The sequence below is a fragment of the Phascolarctos cinereus genome, unplaced genomic scaffold (assembly GCF_003287225.1).
Source record: "Phascolarctos cinereus isolate Bilbo 61053 unplaced genomic scaffold, phaCin_HiC Scaffold_2;HRSCAF=192, whole genome shotgun sequence".
Taxonomy (NCBI): Eukaryota; Metazoa; Chordata; class Mammalia; order Diprotodontia; family Phascolarctidae; genus Phascolarctos; species Phascolarctos cinereus.
Window position 1 is genome coordinate 148,187,070 of NW_027555625.1, and position 26,689 is coordinate 148,213,758.

At 39.4% G+C, this 26,689-nt stretch overlaps 1 protein-coding gene across 3 annotated transcripts in view; it reads left to right on the forward strand.

Annotated features, from left to right (window-relative positions):
• ACOXL (acyl-CoA oxidase like) overlaps nt 1-26,689 on the forward strand; it is a 539,860-nt gene that overhangs the window by 290,761 nt on the left and 222,410 nt on the right. For all 3 annotated transcript variants that reach the window (XM_078149677.1, XM_020987606.2, XM_020987628.2), the window contains exons 11-12: nt 10,439-10,555; nt 24,979-25,132. In XM_078149677.1, the coding sequence (XP_078005803.1) occupies nt 10,439-10,555; nt 24,979-25,132 (271 nt within the window). The remainder of the gene's footprint in view (nt 1-10,438; nt 10,556-24,978; nt 25,133-26,689) is intronic.

Sequence of the window (26,689 nt, forward strand, 5' to 3'; positions counted from 1 at the left end):
TTCACAAACAAAACCAATGCAGTCAAAATTAGAAGAAAATCAGGAAACTGGGGAAAAATCTTTGCGGCAGGTTCCTTGGATAAAGGGTCTCGTTTCTCAAATATATAGGGAATTGAGCCAAATTTATAAGAATAAGAGCCATTCCCAATTGATAAATGGCCAAGGGATACAAACAGGAAGTTTTTAGAAGAAATTAAAGCTATCAATAGTCATATGAAAAAATGTTCTAAAGCACTAATAGAGAAATGCAAATTAAAACAATGCTGAGGCACCACTTCACACCCATCAGATTGGCTAAGATGACAGAAAAGGAAAATAACAAATGCCGGAGGGGATATGGGAAAATAGGTAACACTAATGCCCTCTTGGTGAAACTGTGAGCTAATCCAGCTATTCTGGAGAGCAATTTGGAACTATTTTCCAAAAGCTATAAAACTGTGCACACCCTTTGACCCAAGCAACACTACTATTATATGTGGGCCCCAAAGAGATAAAAGGAAAAGGACCCATATGTACAAAAATAATTGTAATAGTTCTTTTTATGGAGGCAAAGAATTATGGTATATGAATGTTGCAGGATTCTATTGTGCTGTAAGAAAGGATGAAGAGAATAGTTTCAGAAAGACCTAAGAAGACTTATACAACCTGATGCAAAGTGAAATGATCTACCACGGTTCCGAAGGACTCATGATGAAAAATGCTATCCACCTCCAGGGAGAAAACTGATAAACTCTAAGTACAGATTAAATTCTATTTTTCCCAATCCACACCCCCTGTTTCTGGAACATGGCTAATGCAGAAATATGTTTTGTATGACTTCATATGTGTAATGTGTATTGTGTTTCTTTGCCTTCTCAATGGGTGGGGGAGAGAATTTGGAACTGAACATAAAATAAGAAACAAATCCGTCACTGTTTCTACTTCATGATATTGCTTCTACCTGTACAAGGCATTGTGAAGAATAGAAAAAAAATAGAAAGAATGCTGAATTTGGAGTGAGAGGACCTGGGTTCAAATCCTAGCTTGTATATTATTATTGTTGTTCAGTTGTTTCAGTCACGTCCAACTCTTCATCTCCCATTTGGGGTTTTCTTGGCAGAGATACTGGAGTGATTTGCCATTTCCTTTTCTGGATTGTTTGACAAACAATGAACTGAGGGAAACAGGGTTAAATGACTTACTCAGGGTCACACAGCTAGTAAGTGTCAGACCAGGTTTGAACTCACAAAGATGTGTCCTCCTGATTCCAGTCCTAGCACTCTATGCACTATGGTGCCAAGTAGCTGCCCCAGCTTGTCTTATTGCATGGGTGATTATTGAGCAAGTCACGTAAGTCTTCTGGGTCTCAGCTTTCATGTCTGTAAAATTGAGGAGGTGGCCTGGGAAATCTCTAAGATTCCTTCCACCTCTAAATCTTATGAGCCTTTCTCAGACACAATCTTTGTACCTCCAAGCCTAACTGTTAAGCTCTCCACAACACTCCCGTTGAGTGGAGAAGCAATATTACATATTTATTCAGCTCTCACTGTCTACAGAGCACTGTAACCAGTGATGGGGAGAATACAAGTTTAGATAAGGTAGGATTCCTACTCTCACAGAGCACACTGCCTAGGACAGGGTGAAGACGCCAAGAGAGATAACCAGTATTATATGATAAGGACATCATAAAGGGACAGAACTAGGTGATACGTGAGTTACTAGGGGGAAGGTTATCAGCTGCTTCCTGAAGGAGGTGATGTTTGAGTTGGGGTTTAAAAGAGAAGCTTGGCAGGGCAGTGGATAGAATGGTGGGCCTGGAGTCAGGGAGACCTGAGTTCAAATCAAGCCTCAGACACTTTACCAGCTGTGTGACTCTGGACAAGTCACTTCATCTCTGTCTACGTCTGTTTCCTCAACTGTAAAATGGGGATAATAAAAGTACCTACCTCAAAGGGTTGTTGTGAGGATCAAATGAGATAATATTTGTAATGCATTTAGCACAGTTCCTAGTACATGGCAAGCACTATATAAAAGTTAGCTATTATTATTATTCAAGGCTGGGTAGGAATTCAGCAGATAAGAAGATGGAGCTAAGCCACTCATAGCCAGAGCAAAGGTACAGAGGTGAGAGAGCACCAAGCATGTTTGAGGTCAGTTATCAAAGTTTGCCTGGAGCATAACATGTACAGAGGGAAATGAGGTGAGATAAAGTTAGAAAATGAGCAGCTAGATGGCACCATAGTGTATAGAGTACCAGGCCTGGAGTCAGAAGACTCATCTTCCTGAGTTCAAATCTAGCCTTCAGACATTTACTAGCTGTGTGACCCTGGGTGAGTCATTTATCCCTATTTGCTTCAGTTTCCCCATCTTTAAAATGAACTGGAGAAGGAAATGGCAAACACTCCAATATCTCTGCCAAGAAACCCCCAAATGGAGTCACCAAGAGTCATTGGAAAGGTCTTCCTATTCATAAGTCCAATGATCTATTCACTACACAAATTACCTCCACAGTATTTGAAAAACTTCCCGAAAGCAGAAAAATGGGTGGCAGTTCCAAAGAGGAAAATCTTGACTTGCTATGAGAATAAACCTCCTGGGGCAGCTGGAAGGTACAATGGATAGAGCACTGGCCCTGGAGTCAGGAGGATTTGAGTTCCAGTCTGGCCTCAGATACTTACTAGCTGTGTGACCCTAGGCAAATCATTTAACCCCAATTGCCTCCCAAAAAAAAAATAAGAATAAGAATAAACTTCCTAACAAGGAGGAGCTTGGATTAGATAATATCTGAGGTTCCTTGCAGGGATGGGTGTGATGGTGAATGTTTAACAATTGGCTTTCTGTGGGGGGAATGTACATAGGACACACTTGGAAGTTTAATCTGCTATTAATATTTTAAATCTAGGCAACCAAACAAATCAAGTCTTGATTTTAGCTTTTGCTGATTTCTGAGGTGTAAAAGCTCAAACTGAAAAGTTACCAATAATCTTGAAAGCAGAAACTGGCCCAATCACACATCTGTTCAAAACCTATAGCCCTATGGAGGAGATGTTCAAAATGATCTTTCAGGATTGGTAAGAAACATCAGGGATCACACACTGAGCATAGAGGACCAAAGAAATCCCAGTAAATTTCTGCTAAAAACCAAACAAATAATTTTTCCCTTCCTTTTGAGGACTTATACTATTTTTTTTTTGCTGGAAAATTGGAAGCATATTCTTTTAAAATAATTAGTAAAGCAGTTGAGACAATGTTAATATATTATCACCTGACCTCTGCTAGCACAAAAACTTTAAGAGAATATGTGACCAAGCAGACAGTGTTGGAAAAAGGGAGTTCTTGATTCACATCCCACCTATGACACCTGCTTACTATGTGACCCTGAGCAAATCAAGCCTCTCATTTCCTCATCTGTAAAATGGGGACAAGAAGAGGATCTACCTCACAAACTCTGAGACTCAAAGGAGAAAATGTCTTTTGTAAATTTTAAAGAGTTAATATAAAGGCATGCTATAGTTTTTTTTAACTTAATGATATTGTTTTCCACTTACATGTAAAGATAGTTTTCGGCATTCATTTTTGTAAGATTTTTAGTTCCCAATTTTTCTCCCTCACTCCCTTCCGGCTCCCCCCTCCCCAAGACAGGAAGCAATCTTATGTAGGTTATACAAGTACAATCATGTTAAACAAATTTCCACATTAGTCACGTTGTGAAAGAAGAATCAGAACAAAAGGGAAAAACCACAAGAAAGAAAAAATGAAAAACAAAAAAAAAAGTTAAAATAGTATGCTTTGATTTGGATTCCATAGTTCTTTTTCTGGCTGTGGAGAGCATTTGCCATCGTGAGTCTTTTGGAATTGTCTTGGATCATTGTATTGCTGAGAAGAGCTGAGTCTAGCATAGCTGATCATCACACAAAGTTGCTGTTGCTGTGTACAAGATTCTCCTGGTTCTACTCACTTCACTCAGCATCATGCATGCTATCGCTCTAAAGACCAGGCTATAAGATGCCGATGTAAAATTTCTCTGGTCAGATCATTATAATTTACATGCAGTTGAGGAGCAGTATAGCATAACTCTTAAATAAAAGAGTGGAAAGGATCCTTTGTGACAAAATTCATGACTCTGCCTCACCAGTGAGACCCAGCTGGTAGGAACGGTGGTTGGTCGTTTACCATGAAGTGATGCTGGAATGCAGCTCAGTGTTTCTAGGGAAACTAGATACTTCCTAGCTGTATGATCTTGGGTAAGTCACTTAGTCTTTCCCATTGTCTGTTTCCACATCTGTAAAATGGGGATAATAATATCATCTACCTTCCAGGGTTATTGTGAGGATCAAATGAGATCACACATGTGAAGTGCTTTGCAAAGCTTAAAGAGCTATAGGCATGTGTATGTGGGTATGTATGTAACACATGATAAAAGTTGTTTTCCGTACAGTCTCTTCCTTTCCCACCCAGTTTCTTTTCTGAAAAGAAAGCTTTATTTAGCTGTCTGACGCTCTGGAGGACACCAAACCCAGAAATTATGACAACTTTCTTTGCCATATTGTAATGTTGGTGAGTCCTTCTGTTTGTCAAGTTTCTGATGGCTCCTCACATTTCAATCCATCAGTACTTCAAAGCATGAGCCACTTTGATAGCTATCTCTTTGATGTGGGCCCTCTCCCCACCCCACAGATGGCGATCCATCTACGCTTTCTCATCCTGTGTGATTCTTGTCCATGTTTTGCTCTGAATCTACAGCAGAGTATCTGTCCAAGGTGTTGAGGCCTTCCTTTGGTTCTTTCAGTATTTGATGGATAGCAGGGCAGCTCTTGGGTTGTCCATCTGTTGTATTTCAGCCTTGCTACATAATTGGCTTCCCTCCTTTTCCAGCTATGTATGTCCTCAATTTGTATTTTATGCCTCTTTTTGAATCTGAGTCATCATAAATAATGGACTATAGCTGAATATGTATCTGACATATCTTTTCGTTATCTCTTGGGTTTCATGCACTTTGGATTCTTCTGAGATTGTGGCTATTCTTTGACTCACAGCCATCTAGCATCACCAGGAAAAATCAGTGTCAAAAAGATGGGATTTTGTGTAAGAACATAGCTTATGATCTAGAACACTACCATCCTTCAATTCTGTATCCAACTCATTTTTCTTCTTCAGTATCTTTTCATGTTTTAGGTGACGTTTGGCCAACTCAGTGGATGGCTTATCTAACTACTATCTGTCATAATTGGAGCAATATAAATTCTTTTTAAAAAATGAATGTTTGACTGACGCCTTAAAAAAATCCCTGGCATTTCTCAGGACTTCCCTCTAATAAAATTCTTTCTTAGAACAATGAAGGGCGGTTAATTAAAATAAACTGACACAAGGATCATGTTTAATATCATATACCTTAGGCCAGATCTGTAATCCAGCACCAAGAGGAGGAAAGTATAAGTCATCATCTATCCTCTGGAATCGAGATTGTTAGCAATATTTATTTTTCATTCCCTTGATTTTTCCTTGATTCGTGAGTTGCCGGACATCTCATTTGAATGCCCCAACATAACAAGGCATATTGGTTAACTTGGAGGATCTTGTTAAGTTCCTCAGAGAGAGTGGTACATATCCTTCAGTTATCTTCATCAGTCTTTTTCATCAGAGCAAGGCAGGATGAGCCCTTTCCTCTTCCAGCTCTGAACAGCCTGCCTTTAAAAGATGGGCCATTGCAATGCCTGCCTTTACCATGGGTTGTCTTTTAAGGTGATAGACCTGAGGTGTACTTCATTCCTTCTTTTCCCACAAACCTATGAAGACTTAGGTTTCCCTAGGAGTAAGTCCTCCTTTTACTTTCCATACATGTACATTTCACCCCAGAGCAGACACTATTTGTTCCTTTGGTAAATCTGATGGGAGAGGGGAGAGGACACTCCTTCCCCTGTGGTTGTGGCAGAGTGAAAACAACCCAAGGGTTTGTTCCTTCTTCCTGTAGCAGATCCAGGGTTCTGTCAGGAGTTGCAGCTCCGGCAGATGGCCAACCAGACTTGTTCCCAACAACTTCTGAGGCTCTGGGGTGAAATACCTTGCAGAGGTCTAGTTTGGGTCTCCATATTTTAGAAAGTTTTCTTATAGTTCATCTGAACATTTGGGTAGAGTGGTGACTTGGAGTCAGGAAGACTTGAGTTCAAATTTGACCTCAGATAATTACTAATTATGTGATCCTGCTGAGCAAGTCACTCAGCCTTGTTTGCCTCAGTTCCTCATCTGTAAAATGAGGATAATACTAGCATCTTCCTCCCAGGGTTGTCATGAGGATCAAATGAGATAATATTTGTGCTTTGCAAAACTTAAAACACTATATGTTTTTATTCAGTTGTTTTTCAGTCATATCTGACTCTTTGTGACCCAGTTTGGGGTTTTCTTGGAAAAGATACTAGAATGGTTTGCCATTTCCTTTTCCAGCTCATTTTACAACGAGGAAACTGAGAGGAACAGGGTTAAATAACTTGCCCAGGATCACAAAGCTAGTAAGTTTTTGAGGCCAGATTTGAACTCAGGAAGATGAGTCTTCCTGATTCCAGGCCCTGCACTCTATCGACTATGCCACCGAGCTGGCCCAAAGCACTATATAAATGCTAGTGATGATAATGGTGCTGATGCTGATGGAGTCTCTCTGGGAAAATTTGGGGTACTGTGTCACTCCCTGATACCATGCTTTTCTTTCTTCAGTATGGGGTGGGGGGAGAAAGATGGTACAGCCTTAATATGCATGCCACTTTCAACATAATTGCTAAAAAGAAAGATTGTCTTCTGCATTAGCAAATAAGGTGAACCAAAATCCAATACTATGTTGATGGAAGAGTGTGGAAAGATGGTGTACTTAGAGTAAGCACACCTGGGTTAAAATGTTGGCTAAAATATTAACTCTGTGATATGGGGCAAATTGTTTAACTTTTCTGAGCCTGTTTTCCCGCTTGGAAAATGGCAGTAATAAAGTACTACGTAAGTTAATAACAATGATAACTAACATTTATATAGTGCTTTAAGGTTTGTAAAGAACCTTGCATATTTTCTCATAATAACCTCACAATAACCATGAAGGAGGAAGGTACTATGATTAACTCCATTTTACAGGTAAGGAAACTGAGATAGAGGTTAAATGTCCAAGTCTACACAGCTAGTAAGTGTCTGAAATAGGATTCGATCTCAGTATGAAGTTGGAAGGAGTACTCATCACAGGTATTTGGTGTATTGAAGAAATAAGTGGACAGTCATCCAGTGTGAGCAACAAATTTTTAAGAACAATAAGTCTGAGCCTACATGAATTTAATATTGAAATAAAATAAACTCCTCTCCTTCACAACTTGTGGAGTTATCTTCTCCTCCCATCTTTCTATTCTAGTCATTAACTCCTTCTTGTAATCTGGTTTTTCCTCCCCCTTTAATTCTATCGAAAACACTTTCTCCAAGTTTACCAATGACCTCTTTGCTAAATCCGATAACTTTTTCTTCTTCTTCCCATCCTTATCTTTGACCTTTCAATAACATCGAAGCAGTTAAGACACTGTGAGGACAAGGCAGGAGGTGTTCCCAGATGGACCAAATCATCCTCAGTAATTCAACCACCACCTGTCTCAGACCTAGAACCCTACACCCAAGCACTCTAAGAATCGCAGCACCCCACACACATCACTGGCCCTACTAGCAGCCTGCTCCCAATAACCATCTTCCTAAAAAGTGACCCCTGTTTTTCTACATCTACAGATACTGAAGGGTATATAAAAGAAAGTTCTTGCCACCCTAGTCCTAGGCATTGTCAAAAGGCACAACCTCAGAAGTGGACATGATTTTATTCATGAAATGACAATAAAAACCATATCTTGTCTATACTAGGGGAGACTTACTCTTTCTGTCTTCCCAGAAGCCAACTTTCCTAGATGTGCTGCCTTCTCCTATTAGAACATGAACTCCTTAACAGCAGGAGTTTTCTTATTTTTCCATTTTTATCCCCAGCACTTAGCTTTGGATGTAGAAAACATTTAAAATGCATTTTTTTCATTCACTCAGTCATCCACTAATAGGTGTATTTTCATTCCTTCATCTGTAAACACCCTGCCTTTGCCCTTGAGATTAAGTGTCTGAAACAGGATTTGAACTCTATTCTTGCTAATTCTAAATTCCTCACTCCCTCCACTATATCACCTAGTTGCCTCATCTTACAGAATAGTTGTGAGGAAAGTGCTTTGTCAACTCAGTGCTATAGAAACATAAGCAGTTGTTCTTGTGATGATGCTGAGGTTCCAGGAGTGAGCATATGGCAGGCTAGCCCACTTGGGATGGCATGGGATGGTTAGCTTTGTCCCCTCTCTTTTCTTCCTCATGGTCGGTCTAAAAGCAAGGAAGGCAATTGAATTGAGACCTCTGAGTGCTCCTTTTGACTTTGCTATGGACTTCTTATGTCATCCTTGTCTACAGCACATTCTTTTCGTCTGTTGAATAATCTATACAGTAGGGAACAGGCTGCTTTGAGAGGTCTGAAAGTTTTGGGGCTGGTGAGATGACTTCTCAGAGGATTATCTCCCTCTCCCCAAAACATCTGACAATGTATTTGTTCCTTAACTTCTTCACATCACCCTCAAATGAAAAGGACCAGATCTAAGACACAGTGAACGCTGTCTTCCTAGCCCTCAGCAACCTTCCCTGATTCTGTTCAGTTTAAACCTTGACTGTGTCTTGTCTCTGAATGGGGTTTATATTCCTAAACGCAGAGGAGGATAATGACAAGATTACTGGGAAGGGAAGTCCAGCTTTGATTAGTGAATGAAATACAGTGAACCAATGAAAACTAGGTCCCTCCAATACAGGGGAACTTGGGAAGATATCATACAACATGTCATGTTAAAGTAGTATTGTTTTTTTTAAGGTGTTAAGATTTATCACATCCTTTGTAATTGCTTTTTACCTGAAGTGTACAGATATGATACTATGGAAGAGTACACTGACTATAATTTAATAGATTTTTATCCCCACATAGGAAATACTTCTTTGAGTATACTTTATAATCTTTAAAGTACTCCATAAATGTGGGTTGCTAGTAATATTTTTAACATTAAATTTTTTATTTTTTCTCAATGTAAGCATTTTTAAACATTTGTTTTTTATTTATTTAATTTTACTTTGTGTGTATACATACTCATTCATCTATCTATCTGTCTATCTATCTATCTATCTGTCTGTCTGTCTGTCTGTCTGTCTGTTTATCTAAATGTTGTCTTCCCCATAGGCCCAATAAGCTTTTTGTGGGTCTTTGTATCGCCAGTACCCAGAACAGTTCCTGGCATATAGTGTTTGCTTAATATTATTAATTGCTAACTAATCAACCATACTAATTCCCATGAATCATACTGCTATTAAATGTAACAAGTATTTAATACTTGTTAATTGATCGATTTATTGATTGACTTGGGTCATAGCTTAGCTATTACAAGGAAATAAATGTCCCCGTAGAATACAGTATTTAAATGGCTTTCTGAGAAAGATGATGAATAGATATGAAATATTCTGTTCTTGTTCATGTTGTGATTACTCCTTTTAAATATCCAGATCCTACCTACTCAGAAACAATATGCTTTAGGTTTAGGGCTTTGAGAGAGAGGCAGGGGCACAGATTCGATGACCCCCTCAAAGTTCCTAGCAGCCCTGGGGGTTTTATGAAAGTTCATTTAAACATTTGCTCACTAATGATCATGACCTACAGTGATAGAGCACCTTTCATGCAAAAGATCTCCTGATATTTTATAAACTCATTGCTGGAATGGTTGTATTCACCCCTGACATACCTACCTCGAGAGGAAAGCACAGCAGCTGTTTTATAGGGCATGGGAGAGACTCAACAGTAATTGAAGACAGGAAGTGAAGAATACCTTTTCCACTTGAAACCACAGGGGTGGCCTCAGGGAGGCTGAAAATAATGACCTGTATTTGAATTTGACAGGAACACCAGGGTTAAAGTTGGTTTCCTTCTGAGAATGTCCTTTTGAAATACGCTCTAGAATATCACTACCATCCTCTTAATTATGTCACAAAGTTAGTTAAGCCGAATAATTAATGATCATAAGGCACTTGGAAACTATCAAATGCCATATAAATGTTAAGCAATAAAAATCACTTTGCCCATGAAATGGAGGGAAAGGGTTGTATGTAGAGGAAAACATTAAAAAGCGTCCTTTTGACCCATCTTCAGGTGCTGTTGTTCTGTACGTGTTGGGGGAAGGGGAGACTTTATGATTTTTAATTGTTTTAAATCAAATTTTGAAAGACACCCTTAGATTCTATTTCTAAGCAATTTTGGAAGACAAATAGGCTGCTGTTTGACTTTTGCAACAGTTTCACACTGTCTGTTCACTTGTCTCACCAGAAACACAAAGGTTTTGTCTTTTGGATTTCAATAAAATATCATGTTTGCTTTTACTACTTCTAGCCGGAGGCAGTTTGGGCCCAAGGCCAAGGAAGAAGTCAAGATCATTGAACACCAAACGCAGTACCTCCGATTGATGCCTCATTTGGCAACGGCATTAGCGCTGACTTTTACCAGCAGGTAAAACCTTCTTTTGGCCATCTGAGCTGATTAAATATTTGCTAACTAAACATTAGCATAAGTGACATGCTAAAATTAATAAGCAGCTGAAAGGAGATGCAATCGTTGTTTTAAAATTCTAACAATATTGGATGTGAATACCCAGGGCTTTTTGGATGGACTAGAAATAGTAGCCAACACGCCATTGATGATCTGCGCTAATGAAAACCCTCAGATGATCAAAAAAGAGCTATTTTCTCCATTGGGTTTCTTTCATTTTCTCCCCAAGCAAACCATTTGTCAGAGTTGCTAAAAAAAAAAAAGCAACAACAAAAAAAACGACAACAGACTTGGCCAATTTGAGTTTCAGCTTCTTTTTCTACCTCTCTCCATCACCCCCTAAATAGAGGTTCTAAATAACAATAACATCTCCACAGATATATAAACTGAAGAGGGGTGATACCATTCTCGATATTTGAAGTGACAAGTTCAACTGTCTCCTGTATACTACCCTTGAACCCTTCACCCTAAAAACACTCACACGTTTCCATATCTCAACCATGAATTGCCTCCATTATTCTTCTCTGATCCTATTCCTGAGCTGCTGAAAATGCCTGAATGAGCTCACCACATAATGCTAGTTGAGCCCGTTGCTACAGAATAATCTTTTTTTTTCTTCCTTATTTGACTATCTATTGAACTTCACACAGCTGAGCCCAACATATTACTCTCTCCTTAAGCCCCCAACTTGATTCCTTGTCCTTTTCTTTGGCAGAGACTCTCTCTTCAATTTCTGTTTTAATGACAATATCAAAGCCATCCTCTGTGAAAATCCTTCTTTCCCCTACCCAAAGTTCAAAATCCCTCTACATTGTCCTCTGTTTTCTCCTCCTTTGTTCCAGTTCCTGAGAAAGAAGTATCCCTTCTTTTTTGTTATTTTTTTTTTATTTTTAGGCAATAGGGGTTAAATGACTTGTCTAGGGTCACACAGCTAGTAAGTATCTGAGGTCAGATTTGAACTCAGGTCCTCCTGACTCCAGGGCCGCCAGTACTTTATCCGCTGCACCACTTTACTGCCCCAGTGATATCTCATAGTTTCTCCCAATTATTAGAAACCTTATCCCTTCCAAAGTTACCTTGTATTCACTTAGTTAGAAGACAGTCTAGTATAATGGTAAGATGCTTGACTTGGAGTCACAATATCTGTGTTCAAACCCTGCCTCAAACACTTACTAGCTGTGCCACCATGGTCAAGTGACTTAATATCTCAAAGCCTTAGTCACCTCATGTGTAAAAGGGGTATAATAATTGTTCCTCATAGGAGAATTATTATGAGGAAACAACAAAGAATACCCATGTTGGAGAAATAATATGTAGAGAGTGCTTCAGACTATATCTTGAGAAGAATAGCACTGGACTTTAGGTACCTTGGAAGACATTTGAGATTTAGCCCACACATTTTATGTAGCTATCTCTGGGCAAAGCACATTGTTTAAACTCCACTGTTTTTGAATTATTGATATTACTTTTCCACTTCTCGTCATTGTTTCTTTTCCTTCCCTACACCCTTCCAATGTATTGGATGACTTGATGCTGCTTTCTAGTTAGTGAGCTTTCTGGTCAACCTGAGACATTTTACTGCTAGGTGAGATTGAAAGGAATTAAAACCTCCTGAAAAAAAAATCTACATTGGATTAACCCAGACTTGTGATACTGATGAGGTATTTTTACAGTTGCTAAAGAAAATCTCATTTGGGCATTTTGCCCAGATGGGCCAATTGACTGACTTTACATTCATGTTTGGAGCTCCCTGAAAAAGAGAAGGAAATCTCTTGACTTTTGAGATTCTTTCTGTTATCACCTTTCTTCCCTTTCTAGTAGACAAGTCACAAATTATATTTATGGCTAGGTATCACATTAGATGATAAGAGAGTCAAGATCCAAAAAGATCTTCAAGAATCAATGGCCCAGGTAACTCTCAATTCTACTATTCAATTGAACAAACCTTAATTAAGCACTTACTATGTGCAGAGTACTGGACACAGGACATAGGAGCTGGATAGATATGAAGGTGAAATAAATTATGGTTCTTATTCTCTTGGATCTTACAATCAAATAAGAAAAAAAAAGATTCATGTTAGAAAAATTAAACTAAATAGTAGAGAAGTCTAATATCCTGACTGTGACACATATTTGCTTTGTGAGCCTGGGTGAATCACTTATGAGTACCTAACAAAATCACAGAACTTTTGAGAGTTGGAAAGGATTCCGTCTAGTGAACATCAGGTCCCACCTATATATAAAAGGAATTCCCATTATACCCTGCCCCATGAGTAGCAGGCCAAGCTCTGCTTGAAGACTTTCAAGAAGGGGGAACCCTCTTTCTCTGAAGGCAGCCCTTCTACTTTTGGGTAGCTCTCATTTTCAGGAAGTTCTTCCTCCAGCCTCCAATATAAAATCCATGTAAGTTTTTTCCACTCTTTGCTCCTAACCCTGCCTTCTTGGGGGCAAACAGCATAAATGTATACCCCCTTTCACATGACAAGCCTTCAAATAATTGACAGCTATTATATTCCCCTGCGTCTTTGCTTCTTCAGGCTTAATATACTCAGTTTCTTCAACCAGTGTACGTGTCAGCATTAGGAGGCAGCTAGGTGGTACAGTGGGTAGAGGATGCTGGGCCTAGAGTCATAAAGACCTTAATTCAACCCCAGCCTCAGACACTTACTAGCTCCGTGACCTTGGGCATGTCACTTAACCTCTGTCTGTCTCAGTTTCCTCAACTCTAAAATAAAGATAATAATAGCAACTGCTTCCTAGGATTATTATGGGGATCAAATGAGATAATTCTTGTAAAACATTTAGTATAGTGCCTAGCACATAGTAGGAGCTTAAAAATGTTTGTGTCCTTTTCTTTATTTTCCCTTCTTTCCTTCCTTCCTTTATTTCTTTTAACTTGGATTCAAGGTCCTTCACTATCCTGATTGTTCTTTTCTGGATACTCCCTTGTTTATCAATGTTCTCCTTAAACTGTGATGTTCAGGACTGAATACAATTCTCCAGATGAAGTCTAATGAAGTCAGAGTAGTAGAGCACTACCACCTCCCTATTTCTGGAAGCTATACCCCTTTAATGTAGCCCAAAATGGCATTACCTTCTTTAGCTCCCACGTCACACTATTCATTCCTTTGAAGTTTGCGGGCCAATAAAACTCCCAGATCCATTTCAGAACAGCTATTGTCCACACATGCCTCCTCCATCTTAGACTTGGGAAGATGATTTCTCAAATCCAACTGCAAGATTTTATATTTATTTCTGTTGAATGTCATCTTATTGGATTCAGCTCAATGCTTTGATCTGTCCAGATCCTTTTGGATTCGGACTCTCTTATCATCCATTGTGATATCTATCCTCTCAGTTTTGTGTCATCTGCAACTTTGATGTGCTTATCATCTATACTCTTCTCCAAGTCACTGATAAAAATGTTAAACAGGGCCGGGCTAAGCACCAGTCCCTGGGGCACTCCATATGAGACCTTATGCCATGTTGATATAGAACCTTTAATGGCTGATCTTGGAGTTCAGCCATTAAAACTGCTCTGAATCCATCTGACCTATATTATCATATAATCTATATCTATGATTCCTCTGCAAAGGAGTATGAGATTCTTTATCAAAAGCTTTACTAAAATCTCAATAAGCTCTATCCATGTACTTCTCCTCATCTACTAGCTTATAGTAATCCTGTCAAAAAGTGAGATTCATTTGACATGACTTGTTCTTGATAAAGCCCTGTTGGCTCATTGTAATTACCACTCTCTTTCCTAGATACTCATCAGCCATCTCATTAGTGGTCCATTCTATAATTTTCTCAGAAACTGAAGTCTACCTTACTGGTTTGTAGTTGTAGTCTTCCCTTTTTTAAAAATCAGGATGACATTGGCCATTGCCAAATCTCACTTTTTTCATTTTCTATGATCTTTCAAGTACCACTGACAGTAGTTCATTAATTTCTTCTGCCAGTTTGTTCAGGACTCCACGATGGGCCAAGTGACTTGACTTCATTGAGGGCAGCTAGGTGTTCTCTTAGTGTCTTTTCTTGGATTTATTTATGTTCGATTTCAGCTTATCTTGGATTTCAACTCCCTGTTAGTTATTTTTGTTCTTTAATTTCTAGTATAAAACCGTTCTCCTTTGTAAAGGAAAATTTTAAGAATCTTAAGATTCTTTAAGAATCTTAAGATTCTTTAAGAATCTTCTTTAAGATGATTAAGTTGCAGAGCAGCTGCTAATTTCATTGGTAGAGAGAATTCTTCACCAGGAACTCCCTACATCAATAAAATCATAGGTCCCATTAAAAAAAAAATTAGGTGCCCAGGGGAAGAAGCTATTACAAGCAGAGAAGATGGAAAAAAAAAAGCTTCATGGGGGAGGAGGTGTTATCTCCATTGCTCTTTATATATTGAACAGGAAGTCAAATGACAAAAAAGAGGGGACCTGAGAAAGAACAATGGGAAGGTGGTGGTGGTTGTAAAGATGATGACGGTAACAGAAATAGCAAGGTATGGTATTGTAAAAGCCAAGAGAAGATAGTACCCAGGAGGAGCAGAGAGGTCAGCAGGGTCAAATGCTTTCGAGAGTTTGAGGATAAGAACTGAAATAAACGCCATTGGATTTGGTGGTTTGCAGTTCACTGATAAACTATGAGGGGACAATTTTAATAGAGTGATGGGGACAGAAGCTGGATGAAAGAAGTTCAGTAGGGATTGTTTCAATAAAAGAAGAAACAGAGAAAAAGAAACAGAGGAGAGTGAGAAAGGGAGGGAAAGAGGGAAGGAGACAGTGGAAAGAGGAGAGTGGAGAAAAAGAAAATAAAATGGTAATCTCTTCCCTCCCAGTACTGATTCCTTTTCAAGGGCCTTACTCTACCCCTGAAATATCAATCCTAGATCCTCTCCTGTTTGACTGTCTTTCTGCTGGACTAATAGCATGTACATAGGCCAAGGAGTATGTCTGATTATTTTGGCCAATCAGAAGGAGCCTATGTGGGTGTCATCTGACAATGATCAAATCCCCATAATCCCTATAATCCCCTCTAATTGATTTGAGACTTATTCTAACATTGTGGTGGGGTTGTAGGAGAATTCATTACCTCCTAACCTAGTATATGAGGCAGCTAGGTGGTATAGTAGATGGAGCACTGAGCCTGAAGTCAGGAAAACTCATCTGGCCTCAGACACTAGCTGTGTGACCTTGGGCAAATCACTTAACCCTGTTTACCTCAGTTTTCTTATCTGTAAAATGAGCTGAAGAAGGAAATAGCAAACCACTCCAATATTTTTGCCAAGAAAATCCCAGATAGGGTCACAAAAAGTTGAATGTGCCTAAACATGACTGAACAACAACCTAGTATATACTTTGTGATTTCATTCTGTTGATTGGTTGATTCAGTTGAGGTGTCTGGTCCTTCTGTAATTACATTAATTGAAGTGAGGTTGGAACCTTTTTATATACACACACACACACATACATATATACACATATACACATATATATCTACATATATATGTAGATATATGTATAGCAAACATTTTTTACAAATAAAGAGAAACTAAAATTTTATATTGCCTAATAGGTGTCCTTCAAAGCCTATTGAATTTCCATTTGGCTTTGAATGACTCCTAATGGATTTTTGAATTTGTATAAGATCAATACCTGTTCACATAGGAATGCCCACATTCAAATGGACTGGTTTTGGCATCTGACCATCATATTTTTAGTTATCTTTTAAAATTGAAGGTTAGTCTAGTATCCCATTGGAGGTTTTGTTTTAAACAACTCTGACATTTTCCAAAACTTGAAATTTGATTGCATAATAGAGTTTAAGAACTAATTTTTCCAGGTATGCTAGTAATAAACTTCTTCCTTTGAAGTTTTTGAAGTGATTTGTTACCCAAAAAATGAGAGCGCTAGCTCATAACGTAACTTGGTGGCGTCTCCCCCTGTAATTGAAGAACCATTTTAGATGTATGTTTACAAAGGGCTGCTTTCAGTTTTGGTGCAGTGTACAGAGTGCTAACCTTGGAATTAGGAAGATTCATTTTCACATATGGCCTTAGACACTTACTGGCTGTGTGACTCTGGGCAAGTCACTTAACCCTGCTTGCCTCGGTTTCCTCATCTGTAAAATGAGCTGAAGAAGGAAATGGCAAACCACTCCAGCATCTTTGCCAAGAAAACCCAAAAATGGGTCATGGAGAATTGGACATGATTGACTAAATATCAACACAAACAATAACAAATCTTGAGTTTGCTCGTAAAATGATTTTTTCCACTTCTAAATAAAAATGAATAGTTTGACATATTTTACCTCTAACACCTATAAAACAAATGGCCACATGGCAGTGGTGTTTACATATATATTCTGCGCAGTTAGTAGCTTACATCCATACTGAAACCTTCAACCTGAGTCTGAATATGTGACTTTGTGGCTATCCACCTTGGACTACGCACAAGGACCAAACCTGCATTTTAGCTACTAGATTGTACATGTTAGGATTCATTACACTGGGACCAGTGAGAATGTCATGCAAAACTCACCCATTTTTCATAGATTTTTGCCTAAGGAAGTCAATGAGTTTTGTGATGAAGATGATCACTTTTTTGATATCGTTTTTTGCATGGTGCAGAAGACCTGAATCGGTATCTTTGATTAGAGGTTTGTTTAATAGGAGGATCAAAGATGATCCCTGTTGATCAAATGAAGTCATATATACAAAAGGGCATTGTAACTGGAAAGTGATTTAGGCATGTGAATTATTGTTATTGATATTGTCATCATTGTTAGTATGGTAGCACGCGTCACTCAGTACCAGAGGGAGCTCTGGGGCATCTCCCTCACTCCCTGGGCCTCTTTCAAGCTCCCAGAGCAGCTGGCTGTCACTCATCTTTTGGCTCCACTTCCTTATGGGTAGTATCAACATTCCCATGTTAGTCCAAGGGTTGTGTCTGTGTTATCCAATCAGCTGCTATAGCTTGGTCTTTCATCTTCTGGTTCTTCTCCTTTTTCTCTTTTCTTTAAGATCATTTATAATAGACATCACATAAAAATTTAGTAAGAATGGTGGAAATAAACCAACGCAAGGTGCTGTCAATATGCCCTGCCTACTTTCTCATTATACACCCTCATCAAACATCTCCTTTTACCCTGTCCCTAAGTGGCAGTACCCCATTGCTCCTAATTTGGCTTAGGCAGGGCTTTCATTCAGGCCTGCCCAGCCAATCAGCTTCTCTCTGATGGAGAGCAGGAATACTGCTCCTACTTGGTTTTTCTGTCCCTAGGAATACCAGGACAGACCTCACTTTTAGGCAATTTTAGTTTCAGTCTTTAATGCCCAGCCCTTTCACTCTTGCTATTAGTTAAATATGTTTAATCCCATCAATGTTGCTTTAATATCAGGCAAGTCCAGAAAGATTCCTCCCACTACCCACTCATTAGATGTAAGCTGCCTGGGTATCCTGGTGCTTCCATAGCACCTAGAGGGGCAATTCATCTTCCCCAGTCTCTCAAAGTTTAAATTTAGTCTCACTTTTCAATATCCTGTCCCAATTTATTTTGTCACTTCCCAGACACATGCATGTGCCTCTGTGGGAGGGTCATGGGTATTTCATCTACCCCCTTAGTGAAAAAATTTATAATCCATGCAAATTAAATAGGATTTACTTGCACATATATCAAAAGTAACAAACTGATATATAGTTAAAGATAATTATCCCAATACCTTATAAAATGCATGTTTGGGTGCTTAATATGTATCATTTTCATGAGAACTACATATGGCTAGCAATAGTACCTATAGCAAGTATAATAAATAGCATATCATTAATAGCATATATAATAACACTGGTTATGCTCAGCACCTGGCATTGCCTAGCGCATAGTAGACTCTTAATAGATGATTGTTGATTGAAGTAGTGAAGGACACAAGTCAAATGCCATATGTAATATTGCATTGGATAACAGGATTGGATAAAGTGACCAGGTTCATGTGCAGAAACATATTACATACTGATATAATATGCCTAACTGCTTTCTAGCAGATACAGCAAAGAAGCATAAAGCAAGAGGGCTTATTGCATAAGAAGGCATGAGTCAGTACAACACAAAATGACATATTTGCAGTTATATACTAGGTGCATATTACTTACACTCCAACAATGGATATGTGGGTAACCACTTCTCCTCTTGGTTCTGAGATATCCTATATGAGCTTGGTCACTGACTAAACAGGCCTAGCACTTCAACTATGACTTCCTGAGGTTCTAGATGGGCTGAGCAGACTATTGATATCTCTAGTTGTTAAGGATGCCCTCTGATCCCTAGGGCCCCACACACCTGCAATACTGTGTTCAGTTCTCTCTCTTTCCTCTTCCCCTTGTCCTAACATAGGTTTTCCTGAGATTGTTATCAACCCAGTTGATTTCCCTGACCCTCTGGTATATACAAACACTTGACTTCTTCCCCATCCAAATCATCATCTGAGCCAGGAGTGGGGAACCTGTGGCCTTGAGGGCCACATGTGGCCCTCTAGGTCCTCAAGTGTGTCCCTTTGACTGAATCCAAGCTTCACAGAACAAATCTCCTTAATAAAAAGATTTGTTCTATAAAACTTAGACTCAGTCAAGAGGCCACACCTGAGGACCTTGAAGGCTACATGTGGCCTCAAGGCTGCAGGTTCTCCACCCCTGATCTAAGCTATTATCTTTGGAGGTCTTCTTTGCCACTGATGAGTGCGCTTTTCCTGTCAGAGCTCTTCTGGCCGATTCTTCATTGCTCTTTTCCTCCTGCTCACCCAGAAGTCTGATTAATTCTTCAGTTTGCTACAGGTTGTTGCCATGTATTATCACTGAATAGCCCTAACCCCTCCAAAGATCTGTTTTGTAGATTGGAAAGTTGCCCATTCTTCCAGGTACTTAGTGCGTGGCTTTCCATTACTCCACTATTTTTGGTCTTCTACCTTCCAAGACTTGTTAGTAGAACTGCATCCCTTTGCATTACACCTTGGTAATTAATTCAAGCATTGCTTGTTTCTGTGAGAGCTTTGCAGAGCTGTGGTCAGAGCAAGGTGGTAGGCCTCCAGACAATCTTTCAGGTGAGAGATATACTGGGCATGAATTTCTATGTCTTCTTCAAGTCAGTAGGCAAATGTGACTGTTACCCAAACATTAGCAGGTATGTGGTGAAGCCCATGGCATCATTCTTGGGAGCATTATATGCATGTGTGTTAATTCCAATGAGCTTTCTGTTCAAGCCTCAGGAGCTGTGGTATGTTTGGCAGCTTAGATCTCCCTGAGGGTGGTAAAGGAGAGTTCTATGCATCTTATGCCGGCCAAACCCAACACCTCCTCCAGTAGTTTGCTTTCAGAATCTCTACCTGAGTTAGAGTGGATTTTGGCAGGGAAGCCAGCTATAGAATAATACTTTTCCCAAAGCAGTTTAGCAACTCCAGATGCTTTCTGCTTCCTGACTGCATATTGGGTAAAATGATTTGTCACTTTACTGATTTCCTACCTCTTTCCAAAAGCAAAAAAGTCTATATATCCAAACTCCAACAATTTACCAGGCCAGGTGCTTTCTTTTGGTTCATTCATGGTATGTTCATGGAGATATTTCCTCTATTAGAAATATTATCCTACTTAATTCTCATAATCAATCAATAAGCATTTATTAAGCTATATGCCAGGCACTATACTATGTGCTGGGATATAAAAAGAGGGAAAAGACAGTCCCTGCCCTCAAGGAACTTATAGTCTAGTGGGGGAAACAACATGCAAACAAATATATACAAAGCAAGCTTTATGTAGGATAAATTGGAGATAATTTACAGAGAGAAGGCCCTGGAATTAAGAGGGATTGGGAAAGGCTTCCTATAGATTTTAGTTGGGACTACAAGGAAGCTGGGGAGATCAATAGTTGGAACTCAAGAGGGAGAGCATTCTAAGCATTCCACCCAGAGAAAATGCCTAGAGCTGAGAGATGGAGTGTCTTGAATGTGGAACAGCCAGGGGCCCAGTGTTATAGGATGTGTCAATGAGTAAGGTGTGAGAATAATGGAAAGGTGGAAGGAGGCTAGTTGTGGAGGGCTTTGAATGCCAAACATGCCACAGGCTGCAACAAAGCTAGGTTGCACAGTGGATAGAGCGCTAGCTCTAGTCTGGAAGATCTGAGTTCAAATCCAGTCGCAGACACTTATTGGCTTTAAAAATATATTTGATCCTATAAGCAATAGGAAGCCACTGGAGTTTATTGAGTTGGGGGCAGATGGCTACATAATTGGACCTGTGCTTTAGGAAGACCACTTTAGTGACTTAATGGAGGGTAGATTGGCATGGGGAGAGACTTGAGGCAGGCAGACCCACCAGCAGGCTATTACAGTAATTCAGGAGTGAGGTGATGAGAGCCTTCACTAGAGTGGTGGCTGTGCCAGAGGAGAGAAGGGGACGTATATAGGAGAGATGTTGCAAAGGTGAAATCTAAAGGCCTTGGCAACAGCTTGGACATGGGGGTGGGGGTGGACGAGAGATAGTTAGGAATCCAAGATGGCTCCTAGGTTGTGAGCCTGAAGGACTGGGAAGATGATGTTGTCCTCTGCAATAATAGGGGAGGTTGGAGTTAGGGATAGTTTAGGAGGAAATAAAATGAGTTCTGTTTTGGCCATATTGAGTTTAAGATGTCTACTAGACATCCAGTTCAAGATGTTTGAAAGTTGGAGACGTGAGATTGGAGGTCAGGAGAGAGTTTGGAGCAGGATAGGTAGATTTGGGAATCATTAGCACAGAGATGGTAGTTAAATCCACTGGAGCTGGTAAGATCACCAAATGAAGTATTATAGAGGGAGAGGAGAAGAGGGCCCAAGACAGAATCCTTAGGGGATATCTATAGTTAGAGGGCATGATCTGGAAGAGGACCCAGCAAAGGAGACAGAGGAGGAACCATGAGATTGGTAGGAGGAGAAGCAGGAGACAGTGGTGTTCTTAAAACCTAGAGCGAAGAGAGTACAGTTATCTCTTCCACACTGTGGGGGCTTAGGGACGCAGCACCCCTGCAATCTGGAAAATCTGAGTAAAATTTTTTGGCCTTCCCTTTCTACCAGAGAAGTCTGAATTTTTCCTTTTTCTTTTATGTTTACAGTACTATATTGTAAAATTTGGGTTGACATTATACAATACTGTACATATATTTTATGCATTTCTGAGTTTCTGAACTCTTTCTGGGCTGTCTGCTGTCCTTCATGTGTCATCTGAGGCTTCTGCAACCCGCCTTCCCCCCCCCTGCCAAATTCCTATTTAATTTCTTATGGCAACCTTCGATATATGGAAACAGCAATAGGGAAGTCGTGATGTGGAAGGGATAACTGTATCAAGGAGGAGACAGTGATCAACAGAATTAAAGGCTGAAGAGAGGTCGAGGAGAATGAGGATTGAGTAAAGGCCATTGGATTTGGCAATTAAGAAATCATTAGTAACTTTGGAGAGCAGATTTGGTAACATGATCAGATCAGCAGCCAGATTGTGAGGGGTTTAACAACAACCCTTCTGGGTAGGTGCTGTTATTGTCTATTGTCTCCATTTTACAGATGAGGAAACAAGGCAAGCAGAAATGTTTTGTCCAAGGTCACACAGCCAGTAAGTGTCTGCGAATGGATTTGAACTCAGATCTTCCAGACTAGAGCTAGCACTCTATCCGCTGTGTAACCTAGCTTTGTTGCAGCCTGCAGCATATTTTTTGTAAGGCTTAGGAACTAAGAATGGTGTTTATTTTTTAAATACAATAAAATACAATTTTAAAAATACATTTAAAAATGCAATAAAATTTTATTTTAAAATATAAACATAACATAATAATGATGTTGTTCTTCAGTCATTTCAGTTGTTGCTGACTCTTTGTGACCCCATTTGGGGTTTTCTTGACAGAGATACTGGAGTAGATTGTCATTTCCTTTTCTAGCTTATTTTACAGATGAGAAAACTGAGGCAAACAGGGTTAAGTGACTTACCCAGGGTCACACAGCAAGTCAGTATCTGAGACTGAATTTTAATTCAGGTCTTCCTGACTCTAGGCCCAGCGTTCTATCCACTGTACCACCTAGCTGCCTTCATAATATAATAAAATTTAAAAACCATTCTTACCTTGGGATACATCAAAGGTAGCATAAACCTATATTTGGCCCTCTGCCTATAGTTGCTGACCCCTGCACTACACCATGTTTCTCTTCATGTGATAGCTTAATAATTCCTTCAAAATGAAATAGAATAAGGTGGAGGGGGAACACACAGGGGCAGAGAGAGAAGTAAAAGAGGGACATAGGAGCAAAAAGGATGTTTTTTGTTGTATTTTATTTAAGTCGATATTTGTTTCAGAGGGTGCCATGGTTAAAAAATTCCATCACTGTAAGTGACTTGCCTCTCTGCAGTCCAGCTGGTTTGTCATCAAAGAGTCAGCAACATTTACAAATGATAACTCACTATAAAAATAAACTCTTGCAGGCAGTTCAGGACAAGTGGGTGACTGGGAATGTCTTTCCCTAAGAATGTAAATCTGAAAGTGATAAGAGAAGAAGCCCAGAAGTGAGAAAGGATGTAGCAAATTATGTAGGATTAGTGGTGGTAAGGAAGGAGGTAGCAGGTGGATAAGTTACCACAAAATCCTCTGTAGTGATTACTACCAAAATATTATTTTATTTTTTTATCTTTTTAACAAAAATATCTTTTATTTTTATGTCACCTTCACTTCCAAATATATCCCTCCCAATTCCTACCCCTACAGCCCCCAGACAAATGAATTTAGAAAGCAGTTTAGCAAATTTAATTAATATATCCACCAATTTTGACAATATTCCACACCCATAACCTCCTGCCTCTGCAAAGAAGGAAGAGAAGTATTGTTTTCAAATCCCTTCTCAGCCAAACTTGGTCCTTATGGTTACATAATGTTCAGTTTCTTTGTTGTTTTTCATTTTTAAAATTTGGTGGTTATTTTTCCCATTTATATTGTTTTCTCTATTCTACTTCCTACTTTATGTAGCAGATCACATAGTATGTCTTTCTATGCTTCTCTGAAGACTTTGTATTCATTGTTTATTAGGATAGGAATAGGAACTGGACCTGTGATTTCACTGATGAAAGGAACTTTCACAGTTGAAGAAACTCTATTCATGCATTTTGGTAACTTCTCTGTGATTCTAATCACAGAGGAGTTACCTAAAGTACTGATAGAGTACTGATAGGCAAATTGCTTACCCAGGGCCACATATTATATATCAGAATGTAAAGGGATTGAACATAGGACTTCTTGGCTCCAAAGATAGATTTCTACCCATTACAACAGCCTGCCTCTTATAATACAGAAATAAGCATTACTTTGGTGTAGAAAAGTGTGTTTATCCATTCCTTAATCTATGGGCATCTACTTTGTTCCCAGTTCTTTGCTATTACAAAAGTGCTGCTGTAAATATTTTGGTGTATTTGAGACCCAGAAAAGTCACTTTAAATAGGCTTTGAAAATGTCTAAGGAATTAGAGGAAATAATGACCTTTTTAGGATGACTAGGTGGTACAGTGGAAAGAGTGCTGAGCCTGAAATCAGGAAGACTCATCTTCCTCAAATCTGGTCTGAGATACTTACTTTGTGATCCTTGGCAAATCACTTAACCTTATTTGCTTCAATTCTTCATCTGTAAAATGATCTGGAGAAGGAAATGGCAAACCACTCCAGTATTTCTGCTAAGAAAACCCCAAGTAGGGTCCCGAGGAGTTGGATATGAGTGAAAAATAACTGAACAACAACAAAATGACCTTTTTAAAAGCTACTTTTGTACATAGCAAAGTAGTTTCAGAGTTTCTGGTGAGTGGGTACAGAAAGCTAGAGTGAGAAGCACAAGAAACTGGGAACTCTGGACACAGGCAGAGAAGAGTTCCACTTTAGGTATGGTCTTAGCTGAAGTTACCCAACCTGTGGAGGGGAGTTAGAATGTAAGAGTCTTTGAACAAAAAGCTTTGAGTTGAACATCTGCTTCATAGAATTGATGGTAATATGAGATGCCAGCTATGAGACATTAGAGGACACCAGAGGTGGATCTATGAGGATTCTCATTATGAAAGGACAGTGAGAAATAACTCTCACACATGACATGAAAATGAAACATTTGAGATGTGGGCGTGGCTGTTAGAAAGACAGAGCAGAGAAGTGTGGTCGGTGGGTTTTATTATGGTGTATTCAAAGGCTCAACCTAAAAGATTGAAAGCACGTGTCAAGTTCTCAGCCATGACTGAGACCCAGATTTTAGCCTTGTGGTTTACCTCAAGCTCTCCAGTTGGTCAGTGGGGTCGCTTCATGCCGTGTGGTTGAGTTGCTCAGTCATTCTGCCTTGCACATTTTCTCTTCTAGATATGCTGGGGATTTATTGGATGAAGACATCTTTCACGAGAAGGATCTTGTCAACAGTCGTTCTTTGCAGGCTCTAGTAGCAGGACTGAAAGCATACAGTACCTGGGAAAACATAACCTGTTTACAGGATTGTCGGGAGTGCACTGGAGGCATGGTGAGTCAGAGAAATCAAAAAAAAGTTCTATTATTGGCCCCCTCAGAGGGACTATTTTTTTTTCCTCTTTAGATTCTCATTATTGCTAAAAGTTTGTGGTTGTTGAATTGTTTTAGTTGTGTCTCACTCTTTATGACCCCGTTTGGGGTTTTCTTGGTAGAGATGGTGGGGTGGTTTGCTATTTCCTTCTACAGCTCATTTTACAGATAGGGAAACTAAGGCAAACAGGATTAAGTGATTTGCCCAGGGTCACATAGCTTGTAAGTGTCTGGAACTGGATTTGAACTCAGGAAGATGAGTCTTCCAGACTCTAGGCCCAGCATTCTATCCACTGTACCACCTAGCTGCCCTCATTGCTAAGGGTAGAATTTGGCTGTTAGAGAGAAGAGACATGTAGAATTCTGATGCTCTTAGCTTTGGTCTGTAACAATTAGAAATAAAATTAGAAAGAGCACTATAAGTTCTTGGCTAAGGCAGAGAAACATGATCTTTGATTTTGGCAAGTAGAGTCAGAAGCATTTTCAAAATACAATATAGAATTGATTCAAACCCATTTTAATGAACCTGTGTTTAAGCGTAAGATACTATTATCATCTTGTGAAAAGGGAGCTGTCATAAAAACAAGGGTATCCACACCTAGACAATTATTTGGCTTAAAAGAACAGGGCCCTTACAAATAATTTCCAGTAAAGTTATACGACTAGTGCCAAATGAAATTGGCTAGAATACACAGTGCTGTGGGTACCACCCTACCTCCACTCTTTGGCCCAAGTTCTCTGAAGATGATGTTGAAGATTCATGATGAAGCTTTCTATTTAAATATCAGCATATACAGCTATATCTAGCAATATGGGTGTTCAAGATAAGCCACACAAAACTGGACCCAACACAAGCAACCCTCAAATCAACTTTGTCATTTATGGTGTGAAAATAGAACAAGAAGAAATTAAGAGAAATTCAGTTGAGTGGACGGAGACAAACTCTGGGACATGCGTTATTGAAGGAGGGAAGACCCTGATAACAGCCCCCATAGAAGGAAAACTTGGGATGCTGGGGAAGCTAATGACTGGAGTGATGGGGTTGAAATAAGGCAGGGCCTTGCCAGGGAGGAATTCACCTGGTATGTAGTCTTTGGGGGAGCAAGTGTGCCATCTGGTAGCTTCTTAATTGATCTAATTATTCTTGTTAACTAGGTGCTGAGTACAGTTGTTTCTATGCCACTGAAGGAGTGAAAGTTTTGTCAAATGTAGCACAGTTAGAATTACACAATCTTCTAAAATCATTAGTTTAAATTCTTGGGCTCTTTAAATTTTGACATCCTGGGGAAAGGTTTGATTGTCTTGGCCTAATTTTGGTTCTGTCAGCAGACACGGTTACAGAGTGTGTGTGTGTGTGTGTATTCTCTTATAGAATTATATGGAGCTAATTTAAGTATATATATATACACACACACACATACACACATACCCGTACGCATATATAATGTGTGTGTGTGTTATTCTAGTTTTACTGCTACGCTAAAGTTCAATTCTAATGGCTCATTGTGATGTCGAGGTA